Source organism: Myotis yumanensis, unplaced genomic scaffold (assembly GCF_028538775.1).
Source record: "Myotis yumanensis isolate MYYU_CA2020_CCGP unplaced genomic scaffold, mMyoYum1.0.hap1 SCAF_15, whole genome shotgun sequence".
In the NCBI taxonomy this organism is placed as follows: Eukaryota; Metazoa; Chordata; class Mammalia; order Chiroptera; family Vespertilionidae; genus Myotis; species Myotis yumanensis.
The window spans coordinates 28,674,298-28,689,599 of record NW_027223766.1 but is presented as its reverse complement, the minus strand read 5'-3'; the positions used below and the strand labels follow the sequence as shown (position 1 = coordinate 28,689,599).

The window sequence follows — 15,302 nt, the reverse complement described above, 5'->3', positions numbered from 1 at the left end:
AAGAGTACGAGCCTCATGGAGTTACTAGAAGGTAACATGAATGAATGCAAGTGAAGCCTGACACATAGTAAGTGCTTAAGAAATATTAGTACTGGAACGATTCTTTCCCCAGAAGAGTGGTCTTCTGTATATGACAACTTTGTAGAATTTCATATTCTACAAATAAAGTAGAATGAAAATAAGAAATATAAAATCTAGTAAATAAAAAAGGAAGGATTATCTCTTAGAAGAGGCCATTGCATCTTCATTTCATTTGAATTGTAAAGATAACTAATCACAGCAGGCATTTGATACATGTTGTTTTCCCTTTTATTCTCAGAGTGCTCTTCCATACAGCAGCCCTGTAGAGTAAGCATGCCCCGCCGGGTATCTTTATTCCCAATCTTCAGAAGACACTGAGGCTCAGGGAGGTTAAGATGATTCTGTGGCAGAATGTCAGACTAGGAGGCAGGCATTAAAACTTGCTGTTCAGCATTCCATTTCACAGGGTGTCCCACTAGTAGAGGCAGTGACTCTCCACTAGGGGGCGCATGTCATGTAATGGGGTGCAGTACCGGCAGCCATGGAGGGACTACACTAATTTCTATGAGCGCCCCCAACAAACAAAGCAAAAAAAGAAATCTAAATTAAAAAGTGTAGTTGCCATATGAATATATCTTTAAAATATCTCCTTTAGCCCTCTCGTCCCTCGAGGTTACACCTGCAAAACTTTTCCTAAAAAGAAATTCTGGAATCAAGATGGCATTTCAGAATGTGGGCAAGCCCTCCCAGTGGTTCTGACAAGCCCCTTCAGCTGGGGATTTCTGTACGAGCTACAAAGAGAGGTCATGTGCTAGCTGACTTGATGGTATATGATCACTCCCACCGCATCTAGGACCAACACTTTGCCTCAGAATAAGAGACACTCATTTAAATGGGGCCTCTACTTGTTCTCTTAATAGGAGTCAATTTCTGAAAACTTAGACTGGAAATAAGACCATTGCCATGAGCCCAGGTGGCTCTTGTCAAGAAGGCCCAGAGGTCTTCCCCATAGGCCAGGCCTGCAACACATGACAACATGTTGTAAAAATGTCATGTTAGAAGTTTTGACAAAACTCACTTTTCAGTATTGGCATCAGTAAAGGTCACATAACTGCTTGACTTTGTTTTTCCTTTGTTTATGTTTATTTTCAAATGCAGGGAGTCACCTTTCCTTCCTGTTTTGGGGTGAGAGATTTTTACCTGTTAGCTAAGTCATTATTCATTAAATGGAAAGCAAGAAGAAGAAAAGAAGGGCCACAACGAAGGGCAGTGAAATAGGAATGACCTGACTTTGTCCCCCTGATGGTTTACAGTAAATACTGCAAGCTGAGCAGGTGTCCAGTGGTTTAGAGTCCAAACTACACCTGCGCCAGGTCCCACCTGCCCCTTGTCACAAAAACCAACACACACTGGAGAAAACTTTTTTCTGTTTACTTATGTTAATCATCAAGCCAAAGCAAACAGCCTTCCACTTTCTGGATCCAGGGTAGCAATTAAATATGAAGACATCTCAGGGCTCCTCTAGACAAATAAGAGGGGGAAAACCCTCTGTAGTCTAGGCCAGGAGGTGGGCAGGGATTGCATCAGCTGTCACATGTACCAAAGTTGGTTTCCCAACTGGGAACTTTCTCAGTTTCACACACCAGCACCACAGTTGGTGAACAGAATGTTTACTTAAGTCCACACTAAATGTACTTATTTAGGCCATGACTTAGTGAGAGACCCCAGACAACTCAATCTGCAGTTAGAAGCTGGGTAAAAAGGTAAAATAATTACACAATGTGGGTGCTGACAGAGGCATGGGCAAAGCCAGCTAAGTGGCAGAGAGGCGGAGATCACTGAGAAATGCAGCTGTGGCGGGAAAGGGGACGCATTATCTGCTTACTGCCCTATTGCCCTTCTCCCCCCTCCCCCTCCCCCTCCCCACACCACCACCACAGAACCACAAATGGGTACAAAACACACTAGCTATTTTATTCACATTCAATGATGAGCTGGAGACATCACAGCTCAACAGAGTGGTTTCTAAGATGCCTCACAGGCAGGGGGAAACTGTTTACAAATGCGAAGTTGTTTCCACCTCCCTCTGGAAAAATCCCGGGAAAATGCAGGCAGAAAACCCACTTCACCAGCCCTCCACCCAGCACAACCCCGAATCCAGACTGACCTGCCAAACACCTGGCAGCAGAGGTGAACTTTTGCATAAAGCTGCAACCCACTTCCCAGCCCCTGGCACACCTCCCAGCCAGAACCCCAGTTTCCACGTTGGAAGCAGGGCAGTGGAGAAGGGTGGTGGGAGTTCCAGCATTCAAAAGCTGCCACCCCTCTCAGGCCCCTTGATGATTCAGCCCTTTACGCTGGGCTGTCCAGGCTTCTGAGGAGGAAACTGCCAAAGAGGAAAACTATCAGGGCTGTGATTACTCAGTGAGCCAGCTTCCTAGCGTGGATGGTGACTCTCTCCGTCTGCCCTCCCTTGCCAGCGCCACTTCCCAGTCCCTGCACTCCACGTGGATTATCTGCAGATTACAATGAGGCGAGGTGCACTAAGCATGGGATCCGGTGCTTGGCGCGTAGTAGAAGTTCAAAAAACACTGGCCTTTCACACCTCCCTGCCCGGTCAAAGCCTGGAACGATTCTAGGGAGGGGACCAGTTGCCCCCGTGTGGGTAAAAGTTGTTAAAACTCCAGGTCACCCACAGCACCCGGGCCCCCTGGGGTGTGACAGCCTGCGGGTGCCAGTGCGGGCGCCCTGGGAGGGGGAGTGGGTGTGCGCGCCTGGCACGGCCCGCGCGCCGCGTTAACCCCTTACCTTCCAGCAGCACCTCCTTGCCCGCGCGCTTCAGCGCCTGCACCGCCTCATCGTGGGTGGCGTCCCGCAGGTCGGCGCCGTTCACCGACAGGATGGCGTCGCCCACGTACAGGGCTTGGGTCTGGTCCGCCGCCAGCCCCTTGAAGATCTTGCTGATGAGGATGGGCATCTTGTTCTCCTTGCCCCCCTTGATGCTGATGCCCAGCCCGCCCAGCTCCTGCTTCAGCACCTTCACGCCACGCTTTTGGTTCGAGATGGATTCGGGCACCTGCTCGGGCAGGTCGGTGAAGGCGGTGCGCACCCCGGCCGGCGAGTCGGGGGGCTGCGCGCCGCCCGTGCCGGGGTGCCCGGGGCCCCTGCAGAACGAGCCATTGGTGGCGGTCCCGATGCCGTTGTACGCCGCGGCGCCCTCCTCGCAGCTCAGAACCAGGGCGTCCTCGCTCAAGTTCACCAGAACTTTGTGCCAGCGATCCCGCACCAAAACTTCCAGCAGCCCGCTCCGCTGCGCCCGGCCGCCGCCCCCGCCCGCCGGCCCCGCCGCTGCCGCCGCCGCCGCTACCGCCATCTTTCCGGCATTCTTAAAATGCCATGTGATTGCAAAACCGGGGGGAAAGTGGGGAAGGGTTCCACCGGGAGGCCGCGGGGCCCGGGGGCGCGAGGAGCAGGCGCCCGGCGGGGAGGAGGCAGCGCGCGGGACTCGGCTCCGGGCGTTCGCGGGCGCGCTGGGCGCGAGTTGGCAGCCGCAGCCCAGCCGGTTCCCCCTTGCCGGATCCTGGGCGGGGTGGAGCAACCTAAAAGAAGGAGAGCCTGAACGAGGGGAGGGGAGAGAAAACGCCAGCTGCCAGTTGCAAAACCCCAAAGCCAGGGGAGCCCAGAGGAGCCGAGCGCCGCGGACAGCCGGTAGGAGGCAGGCTCACGGGCCGCGCCAGGGCGGGGTCCGCGCGCTCACCTGTCACCGGAGCCCGTGGGCGCCGACCCTCCCCGCCTCCCTCCTCCGAGCGCACGTCGCCGCAGGGACAGCTTCCCTGGCGCCTGCTCTCCACCCCGCGCAGCCCTCTCCTCTGGACTCGCCCTTCCCCGCGGGCTCCCACCCGCACTTTTGCTGGGTCTGCGTGTCCCGCCGTGGTCCCCTCGCTGGATGTGCCTGAGCCCCCTGCCCTTTCACATCCTCCCTGGCATTGTCCCTCAGTCCCAACCCTCAAACCAAGACGTGGCTTCTCCCGCTGAGTTCTTACCTGTCACTCCTTCTCAGGGACTCCCAGGTGGACTCAGGCAGAGGAGTCCTCTGAGAGTGGAGAGGGAAGGCTGTCCCAAGAACCCAGAATGAAACGTCAGCATAACCCAATTCCCCCAAACTTCCTCTCCTTCAATGCAGGACATCCTCCTGCCGGGTCTCTGGAGAGGTATCTGCTGGCCGGGTTGTTCAGCAGGTCACGGCCTGCCCCAGACCCAGGGACAAATATTCTTCCAGCTCTCACACATTATATGCTCGGTGCCTCTCGCCTACCCTTCACCCCCAGCCCCTAATGTCACACCACGTGCTTCCCGGACTTTCTTCCCAAGATTTATGCTAGGAAGCCCCCGTTTAAGAACTCAGGTGCAGTGGGTTGTATCTCAGAAGTTCCTTTCTGAGTTGCTTATTTAGAACTCAAGCTGCCTTTTCCAGGGGAACAATATTATAATTGTTAGTTACTTTCCCAGGTCAACTCGGAAATGCCAACATAACCCATCTCATAGCTCAACCTCCCAGAGTCCTCCTGGTCCTTCAGCCTCTCAGGTCTATCCCCACACTGAGCAGATCTCCTGGGCCTCTCCAAGGATTTCACTTCTCCTTTACCTCCCCTTCTCACCTCCCTCTCCCTTCTCTCCATAAACAAACTCACAAAGCTGCAAATTCCTAAAGGTAAACCCAATCCAGCAAGGTGTCAGGAGGAAAGAAATATTGAACACATTTCCACTGATGTGTATCATCACTGAAAGTTCTCTAACCCTTCCAGAATGACTCACCCTTTTAATGGAGAACGCTTAAAAACTCAGACAAACCCCTAAAGGGTTGGATGGTATTCCAGGAGGGTCCCCGAAGGAAATGAAAACATTTGGATTTTTTTTTTTTTTTTTTGGACGAGGAGGAGCAGGGAAAGTCACTGCAGACAGATCAGTGGGGCCCTTGGATTAATGATTCTTCTTTTCTATAGTTTTCACCCACCAGTTTTCCCAAAAGCTTTTTTATTCTCATCTATGAAGGTTCCCAAGGCAGGGCCTGCAGCTTCTATGCACAGGATCAGACAGGGAGCTGATACAGGTGACACCACTGCTGGGTGGGAAAGCAGCAAGGACTGTCCTCTGCCTTGGGGACTGAGGAGTCACATGCATCACTCTCCAGGAAATCAGAGTGTCTGCGTTCTAACCCCAGCAGACTAAGGTAGAGGTGGGTACCAGAATGCCAGTGGGATGGCTTAGAAATCAACACTGATCTGCCTCTGGCCCCAAACCCTCCATTCACATCATACCCTGTGCCTTTTGCCTCTGTGGTCCAGCAAATTGCGAGGCCCAGGCGTAACTAGAGATAATGTATCAGTTCTGCCATAAGATATTGCAGGCTCTGCAACGGGAATTTCTCAGAAGCTCTGTGATAAGCACTTTTTTTCTGTGTAAGCAAACCCACATGGGAAGGAGTAGGTTGCTTGTTGAAAGTAGCATCAGAAAGAGGGAAGACAGATATTTGATATTAAACCGGCGACGAGCGTGATAGCCAGAGGATGGCTTTGCCAATGAAAGTATAATAACAGACCCCTGTTCTAAGTGCTTTACACATAGTACTGTATCCTTCCAGAAATTTTTGGGGATACTTGCCATTATCATCACTCCCGGTACACAGTAAGAAACGGGGGGGATACTTGTTTAAGAACTTGCCTCCTATAATACTTAGTCATGTAGCTAGCAAGTGGTAGTCAAGGTTTGAAGCCAGCAATGAACAGTCTGAATTCAACCACTGTCCTCCATTCTTCTGAAAATGCTCAGAGCCTGTTAGCTGCAGTGCTCATCTGGCACTGAGGCCAGCCTTTCTCTGGGGACGGAAGCTCTGAGGGTCAAGGCTCTTCTCCTTGACCACATGTAAGAGGGCCCAGCCAGTCCTGGCCTCTCCTTTCCAAGGTTAGAGAATACCCTGCACTCCCCTAATTGACACTTTTTTTTTTTCTTCAGACATGTTAATATGTTGAAATTGGCAACTGCTGGGGGTTTGCTGGCCTAGAAGCCCCAGCTTATCCCTCAGATAGCCCAGCATATCTGGCCTCTGATTAGTGATACTGATTCTTAAAGGTAAACCTTATTGACCTCATTTCTTAGTTCTGGGTGGAACTACCACACTGCAGTCAAGGTTAATACTCACCATTAGCACCGACTATACTCTCCTAGGCCTCCCTTTATAATGAATTGTCACTAGAAAGGACCAAAGAGATTTCCAGCTTCCTCTTTTTTGTAAGTGTGGCTCAGAGTAGAGCAATGGCAGACCCAAGGCCACTTAGGGAGTTTGTGGCAAAGTCACAACTGCATTACCATGGCTACCTGTTCAACTTCAATATTCTATACACTAGAGGCCCGGTGCACGAATTCGTGTACCAGTGGGGTCCCTGGGCCTGGCCTGTGGGATCAGGCTAAAACTTGCTTTCTGACATCCCCTAAGAGTTCACATATTGAGAGAGGGTGCAGGCCAGGCCAGAAACACCACCAGTGCATGATCAGAACTGGGGAAGGATGCAGGAGGGGGAGGGTTGCAGGATGGGGAGGGTTGGCCAGCTGGGGAGGGGCCGAGGGAGGGCTCCAGGGCATGTCAGGCCCATCTCGCTCAGTCCCGATAGGCCATACCCCAGCAGCAAGCTAACCTACCGGTCAGAGCATCTGCCCCCTGGTGGTCAGTGCACATTATAGTGAGCTGTTGAGCGGCCTTAGCATATCATTAGCATATTATGCTTTGATTGGTTGAACAGCTGACCAGTCGACTGGACACTTAGCATATTAGACTTTTATTATATAGGATTACACCTGAAGCCCTACTCCACTCCGCTTTTAACCAGATTTCTTTTGCTTAGCTCTGTCTCTTGTTCTGTCTCCTCCTTCTGTCCTAAATTGGGATTCTTCAGTGTATGCCTCTTTCCCATGAGAGGTGCATTTTCTACAGATGTTTGGGTGGACTTGGACTTGCAAGAACAAGGCACACAATCCTCAGCTCCACAGAGCCAAGGATACATGCCCCTGCCTCCAGTGGGAAAGAGCTGTGTCCATCCATTCATTCCACAAAGTGTCACTGTGCTTCTACTACCATGTCCCAGGCACTGTTCTAGGTACTACAGTAATGGGAGCCGACAAAGTGGCAAAGATGTACCCTCTGAGACTTACACTGTAGTGGGTAGTAAGTGGGAGACAGAGAGAGACTGCAAACATAAGATACTTCCCTGGAGAAGTAAATGCTAGGAAGAAATTAAAAAAGAGTAGTAGGATCAAGAATGACTAAGGGCAAGGGACACCTTGGGGACGATGGCTGTTAAGAAAAGCCCCTGTGAGAAGGTGATTTTGAGGCTGATACATAGATGATAAGAAGAGTCTTGCAAAGACCTAGAAAAGAGGTTCCAGAGAGAAGGAAGAACCAGTGCAAAGCACCTGAGACAGAACCAAGCTTGTCTGGTTCAAGGGACCAAAAGCAGGTCAGGGTGGCTTTGGCAACCCATGGGAGGAAGAGAGAGGTAGGAGAGAAGATCAGGGAGATAGGCTGGACCAGATTCCAGGTAAGGCTCTGGAGGATTGAGACACAGACCATCCTTCTTGTCTTCTTTGAGGTCCAACAACCATGCATTTTGGAATATCAGGGAGAATCTTGACTTTAAATACTTCCCATTGACTACTGAATAAACTTCTACTGGTTAGAGCACATGGTCCAAATAGTAGATTGAGCATCTTTAGGGCAATTATCCAATATACAGGATGAACAGTGGAAACAAGGTAAATAGTGAAAAGGAAGTGGAGAGCTCCTGAATATCTGGGGATAAATTAAAGAACAGAATGAGAGAGGAGCAGGAGAGGTGCTAGAAAAGTACATCTCTTAAAGTGAGTCTGACCTATATAAACACATGTTGAATTGACTACCTACTCTTATAAAATCATAATGCATGGTTAGTGATTCTTATTTTAAAGATGAAGCACTGAGATTGAGGGATGACCCAGGACCAGAAAGCTGAGCAGGTTCCTTCTTCTCTGGTGTGCTAACAGGTACATCATCAATATTAAATGGGTTGGCAAATACTCTGTATTGCAAATACCTGTCACTTACCTGGGCGGATCCTTGGTAAACCAGATAGACCACAACCTATACTATCATCCAGCCAGTCATTCAGGTGAGAGTTATTTGATTGCTCACTGTGTTTAGAATGTTGCAGAGGGGACTTTTCCAGGACCAGACTAGCCCAAGGATGAATTTAAAGTACTTCGGTGTTTGTCCTCCACCTTCTGTTATTGAGTTCTACTCCCTTTCCTTCCTTCACAACAACCTGCTGTTGAAACAAATCTTCTACCAGTCTTTTAATATATACAATATAAATTTATCATTTTTCCTAAGGGTTCATACCTTTGATTCTTTTTTTTAAAAACTGTAGACTGCTAGGTTAGATCCCATATTAAAGACATTGAACATATTCTAGAAACTTTCTGGAAACTTGGCCTAAATAGGCATACAAGATTTCCTGGTACAAAAATGAAGAGGTATAAGAAATTGAAGTTTCTCCCATACACAGCTTTAAAAACATAGTAAATGAAATTTCAATAAATATTTCAGGATCTTGCTAGACTACCCTTCAAACTTCAAAAGAGGCAGATTATTAACTTACTTTTGGAACCTTTGGAAACAGAGGTCTATATGTGAGGGAAACTGTCTAACTTTCCCACACCATCTCTACTTCTTATGGACTCATTCCTGTGCACTCTCCCTTGATCTACAAGAAACTTCTTCCTGTACTCTACCTCCCAACCTGATAGCCCATTATCTTTCATCACCCAATGTATTCCCTCCCACTGCTGTGGAATCCCTCCAGGTAATCTCTCCATTAACCCTTTGTACTAAACTCTTAGTCCACCAATATGGCTACATATAGATCCTCTTTTCTTCTGGATTGAATTCTCATCTATTCCTTCTATTTCCTAACTCCAGTTGTTCCCAAATACCACACTTCCCACCCTTCTGCTTTCTCTGGCAAGAGTCTTACCTCTTTGACTGCCCTATAGGTCTTGTGAAAGTTACACCAACATTTTTGATGCCTAGTAATACTTCCAGATCATGGAATGTTTATGGTCTTGTATTTTTCATCATTTAGCACATTCTAGTACTTTCTTCAATTTATGGTCTATCTTTTCCTCAAAACCGCTGGCAATCTAGAAATTTGGGGGTAATTTAAGTTCCTGGCTCTTGTTTTTTCCTTTTCAATGTATTCCTCTGCTATCATCAGTCAAACATGAGTATTTTTAAGGACACTTCAATGTATTCTGCTTCCAATTGGGTTTGTGATTTGGAACTAGTCTCTTCACTTCTAGACCTCAGTTGATCCTGGAACTTTTATCTAATTTGGTAGTTTGATAGGAAATAGCAAGGAATAATGACCCAATTAGCAAATAAATATCAGATGACTTTAGTTTTTAGGATCTAGAGTTTAAATGTGAAGCTAAGGAAGCTTGTTTGTGGCAGAAAAACTGGGCTTCATAAAAGAGGAAGGCTTTGAGCCGAGTCCTAAGGAAGTGCAGACTTTGGAGGATGAGATAAGAGAGAACAACCATTCCTAGCAGGAGAAACAATTTGGTCAAAGCAGGAAGAAAGTGAGGTACAGATTATCTTTATTGAGCAGTGGGTTGATCGGCATGGATGGGTATGGGAAAGAAATAAGATAGGGATCTGGTGAAAAGATAGTATTATTAATCAGAATGTTTGGCTCCAAATGATAAAATCTCAAATGACATTAATCACCAAGGAGAAAATACACCGGCTCACATTGCCAATCCACTAATGGTGAGAGAAAGGCTAACCTCAAGAGCAGCTGGAATTGATTCTAGCACACTTGATCCTCTCAGTGCACAAGGCCAAACCATGGCCACTGGCAGCTTGGCTTCTAGGAAGAAAAGGGCTCTTTTCTCCTCGTCTCAATTAGAAAAGGATCCAAAGGAAGAAAGAACTCAGATGGCTCAGCTTAGGTCACATATCTACCCTGGTGGCCCCAGATAGATACTGTGATTGGCAGTCCGCAGTAGAGCCCCGTGATTGGAATGGGAATGATAAAGAATTCACCAAAAGAAAGAGATACAATTACCAGAAGAAGGCAGGCAGGAGGGTTGGGCCAGACCACATGCTAGCTCTCCACTATAGGTAGGTTGGAACCTATCTACTCTTCTACTCTATCTGTGGAATTTATCCTAAATGTACTGGGAAGCCACTGATTCTTCCCAATCAAAGGGGAGATATAATGAAAAAAAGATACTGGGGAAGATAAACCACTTGACAGAATGAGGAATGGATTAGGTGGGAAGGATTGAAGTGCCTCAGCATGATTTATTGCATACATAAGAACACAAATGGGGAGGGTAAGAGATCAGCTAAAGGACTTTTATGCAGGATATAAGCATAACCCATGGACACAGACAGTAAGGGGATGAGGGCATGTGCTGGGGGGTGGGAACAGCCCGGGAGAGGTCAATGGGGGGGGGGGGGGGTGGGAGGAGAGGAGACATAGGAGGCATATGTAATACTTTAAACAATAAATAATTTAAATTAAACAAAAAAGGACACAAGTCTTTGGGGGTATTGAAGACAGGAAAATAGAAAGATTGTTCAATAGCCTAGGCAGGGATATTTGTGTGGAAATAAAAGAGATAGTTTAAAGAAAGGTTGAACAGATTGTGATAATTTACTGGATAGAGAACTAGGAAGAGGAGGAGAAACCAATGAATTAATCATTTGATTTCATTAAATCTTTACACTATGTTAAGCCCTGTATGAGCATAACATATGTCATTGGTTACATACTACAATCATTTGACGTACGTAAGGTTATCCCCAGGTTACAGATGAGAATGTTGAGTCCAACAAGTCACACTGTTGATAAGTTGCAATTCAAGCCTGATATTAACTTAGTTCTGTTTGACTCTGAAACTCATGCTTTTTAATTGTTATGAGAAACTAGGCATGAGCTTAGGTGGCCAGGAAGAGGGTGACAGAACTCATCCAGAGGTGGCATTGGCTCCTTTTAGACTTGTTGAGATTGAGGGAATAGTAGAGCAAGTAACAAGTAGTATCCTAAAGCATTGAAGTCCAGGGCCTGGATAAGAACATTTTGGAGTCATTTGCTTAAATTAGAGCCTAATGTGATCAAGGGAGAAATGTTAGGGAGAACTCAGTCATGGCTCCTTGGTAATGATAGCAAGAAAATGAAAAGTCAAAGAATGATGCTTGTGAAATGTTGAAAGAAGAATTGACAAGGCTCGGCAATAGATTTGGATGTGGAGAGCAAAGGCCAGCTTTACTATGGAGAGAGTACTTCACAACTCTGCGAACTTTTGAATTGCTTCTTTGCATAATTAACTAGAACTGTATAAAAATAGCCCCAATTAACTGCAAAACTTGGAAGCCCAGAGGCAGAACACACATTTAAAGTCAAAGGGCTACTGGCCTACTTATGAAATGAAAAATCAAGCCCTCCGAGGCATCACAAGACATTGTGTGTATATACAGTGTCCACTGGACTAAACTCCAAGGAGGCACTCGATGCCTCAAAGCTCTGGTCTGCCTGCTGAAAGAACAAAGAAGCTGGAGCCATCAAAAGGCAGGGCCTGGAGCCAGTCCCAGGCAGCCTTTGCCCATCCCCATGGGTGTAAAGGCTTTGCACCGTAGGGGCAGGAAATGACCGTGGCAACGAGGGGGAAGGAATTCTCTTAGGACCACACTAGAATAGAATGGCAAGATGCAGGAGTAACCCGAAGGCTGGGTGCAGAAAACAGTGGAAAAAAAAAGAAAAAGACTTTCAGAAGTATTTGAAAGGAGGAAACACATCTTCACAGGCCGACTAGAATTTCATTTTTCATATAGTTCAGTTAAGTATTAGTTTCTTCAGGGCAGGGACTATGTTTAAGATTTTATGGCAGGTATGGACTTAAAGAGCTTCAAGGTAACATCTGACAGTTGTTCCCAAATTCTGGAGGGAATTAGAACCATATAGAGAGCATGTTAAAAAGATAGGTATTGAATTCAACAATTCCTTCTATATTTATTGGCAGACATGCTTCTAAAGTTCTCTATTTAATTATTTTTGTTGCTGTTCTTTTGATTTCACTATAAAATGGATTCTTACTTAAAATGCTATAATCCATTAATATCATTATTTTGTTTTCTGCTCAGATATACCAAATTTGGCCAATATGAGCCTCTTCAAGTTCACTGCTGTTTCTCTTGACAGGCACCTATTGTCTTTAAGCACATTTTTCTTTTTCTTTTGTTTTCTGGCTATTCCAGGATCCACTTGTATTTTATCTGCCTAGCCCTGGATCAACCATTCCTTAAGGATCCCTAGCTCCTTTCAGTATAAGGTATTATTTAAAAACCAAGATCTGAAGACTAAATATGCTTATTTCTACTATTATAAAAGATAGAATTTATATTCACATTCCAATTAAAATCCAACACCATGAGGTACTTCCTTACTTTCCCTTAATCTATATTTGTCTCTCAATGTGAGAAATCTCATTTTCAAAAATGTCAATATATTCATTTTTCTGTATCCTACAATATAGAAAGGAATTGTCTCAGAATTACTATTGCAATAGGAATACCAACAACAACCCTACTTAGTAAGTTCAAAATGTCTTTGCAATTTCTTTTGTCCTTAGATTATATTCCAATAAAGGTGCACAGAGTACCATGTAGATGCCTGATCTAATCTGCCATGCAAATATCTAGATATGGGAAAGCAAGCAGATCCAGATGGTGACAAATTCTACAAAGCAAGTGGCCTATGCGCCTCAAAAATGTCAAGTCATGTAAAACAAAAAGCAGAGTGGAATTTTCTAAAGGAAAGGAAGCTAAAGAGACATGAAAACAAAATAAAATGCAAGATCTTGGATTGGATCGTCAAAGAGAAATTATAGGGCATTTTTTGTGTGACAATTCAAGACATAAATGTAGACCGTGTATGTGGTAATATAATTGTATCAATGTCAGTGAAATTCCTCTGCTGTGATAATGGCACTATGGTTGTAGAATTCCTTTTTCTTAGAGGATATGTATTGATATGTTTAGTGAGGAATGAAATTATGCTTGTAACTGACTTTCAAATGAAGGACGAAGGAATTATCAAGAAAATGTGTAAACTATGAAGCGACTTTCAAAATATGGAGTGAAAAAGAGAGAGTAAGAAAGAGCGACCTTTGAAGCATTTATGGAAAGATTAATAAATTAATCTAGTGGATGGTAGATGGGGGTTTGTTGTATGATTCTTGATAGGTTTCATACTTTAGTTTCAAAATAGAATTAGGGATAATAATACAGAAACCCAAGTTTGCCCCAAAAGATTTTGAGGATTTTGGTCTTGGGAAAGGTCTGGCAATGTACATTGTATCAAGGGGGTTCTAATACAAATAAAGCACATTTTAAGAATGGCAGAGCCCTGGCTGGATGGCTCACTTGGTTGGAGCATTGTGCCATTCACCAAAAGGTTGCAGGTTTGATTTCTGGTCAGGGCACATAAGAGAGGCAACCAGGTGATGATGGTTGTTTCTCTCTCACATTCATGTTTCTCTCTCTCTCTCTCTCTCTCTCTCTCTCTCTCTTTCCCTCCCTTCCTCCCTTCTTCTTTCTCCAAAAATCAATAAATACATATCCTCAGGTGAGGATTAAAAAAAGAAAGGCCAAGCAGATACTTGACATTTTATAGATGTGGAAATCCAAAGCCAAACACTTTCTAGGGCCACATATCCTTGGGGGGAAAGCCAAGACTAAAATTATTTTTCCTAGAAATTGGTGGCTCTAGACCAGTCAAACCAACAAAACAGTGGGAACTCAATAAATATTTAATAGTTACTGGGTAATCACGAATGGCAGGGTAGAGAAAGAAAAAGGAACTGATTCGGTGCTTTCTGATGCTGACCCAGGCACTTTCAGATACTTTCACTGTTGTAATCTTTCCAATGAAGCAGAGTGTAAAGGGGTAATCCATTTTTTTTATGTATAAAGAAACTGAGGCGAACAGGGTAAGCAATTGTAAGGTCAAAATGCCTAGATTTAACTCCCAGCTAATTTGTTGGCTCTGGGACACCAGGGAAAGTATTTAACATTTTGAAGCTTCAGTTTAACTCCCTATAAAATATGTTTAAAAATTATTTTATCTCAGAACATTATTGCAAGAAGTAAATAAAATAGTGCATGTAAAGCACTTGACACAAAGCCCACACTGAGTAAAAAAAGGCGATCGATAAACATTAACTAGTTGTGACAGAGCTAAAAAGTGCTAAATGTTCTAGTTCAGGTGTGTAGCTTAAGACAAGAAAAAGAAACTTCTCTGCAACTAGTTAAATATAACAGTATACAGCATATAAATTCATTTTGCATTCTCTTGCTATTTCTTTCCTCCTTTCCTCTTTGCCTCTCTCCCTCATTCCTAAAACAAATTGGAATTTTAACTGTGCCTTAGGTCAGTGATGGCGAACCTTTTGAGCTTGGCGTGTCAGCATTTTGAAAAACCCTAACTTAACTCTGGTGCCGTGTCACATATAGAATTTTTTTGATATTTGCAATCATATTAAAACAAAGACTTATATTTTTGATATTTCTTTTATATATTTAAATGCCATTTTTCCCCATTTGACTGCCACATTTTCTCCCAGTAGATTTTGGTGGCTCTGCTTATGGGATAGAGTAACATCGCCATGATCTGAAGGGGGAGGGCTTGTTTGTGTCCTCCTTCTATATGAAATGGCTAAACAAAAAAAAAATAAATAAAAAAAAAAAAAATGCCATTTAACAAAGAAAAATCAATCAAAATAATGAGTTCGCGTGTCACCTCTGACACGTGTGTCATAGGTTTGCCATCAATGCCTTAGGATAACAAGATCTATGTATAGGATGCTGAAGATTCATAGTCAAGTGCAAGGATTGGCAAACTATGGCCCCTGATCTAGCTGTTTGCTTTTGTAAGTAAAGTTTTATTGGAACACAACCACACACGTTTGTCTATATATTGTCTATGGCAGTTTTTATATACTACATTGGAAGGCAGAGTTGACTAATCATGACAGAGACTTTAGAACCCTCTGAACTTTGAGCCTTTTGATTATAGCAATAGTCAAAAATGTCAAAATATTTCTAATTTGGCCCTTTACAGAAAAAGGATGATTAAAGTGCTAGGGAAAGTATTGGGAGGGTCTTAAAAACATGAACATTGAAGTCAGGT

General features: G+C 44.8%; 1 protein-coding gene and 1 non-coding gene across 2 annotated transcripts in view; one reads left to right on the top strand and one right to left on the bottom strand.

Moving 5' to 3' along the window:
• SNTB1 (syntrophin beta 1) overlaps window positions 1-3,638 on the bottom strand; it is a 200,012-nt gene extending 196,374 nt beyond the window's left edge. The window contains exon 1 of the mRNA XM_070392404.1: window positions 2,830-3,638. Within this exon, the coding sequence (XP_070248505.1) occupies window positions 2,830-3,394 (565 nt within the window). The 5' untranslated portion in view covers window positions 3,395-3,638. The remainder of the gene's footprint in view (window positions 1-2,829) is intronic.
• Window positions 3,639-14,705: 11,067 nt separating this feature from the next.
• On the top strand, window positions 14,706-14,842 carry LOC138993558 (small nucleolar RNA SNORA29). The gene has a single exon (XR_011468285.1). It is a non-coding gene; the product is annotated as a small nucleolar RNA SNORA29 (small nucleolar RNA).
• The last annotated feature ends 460 nt before the right edge of the window (window positions 14,843-15,302 follow it).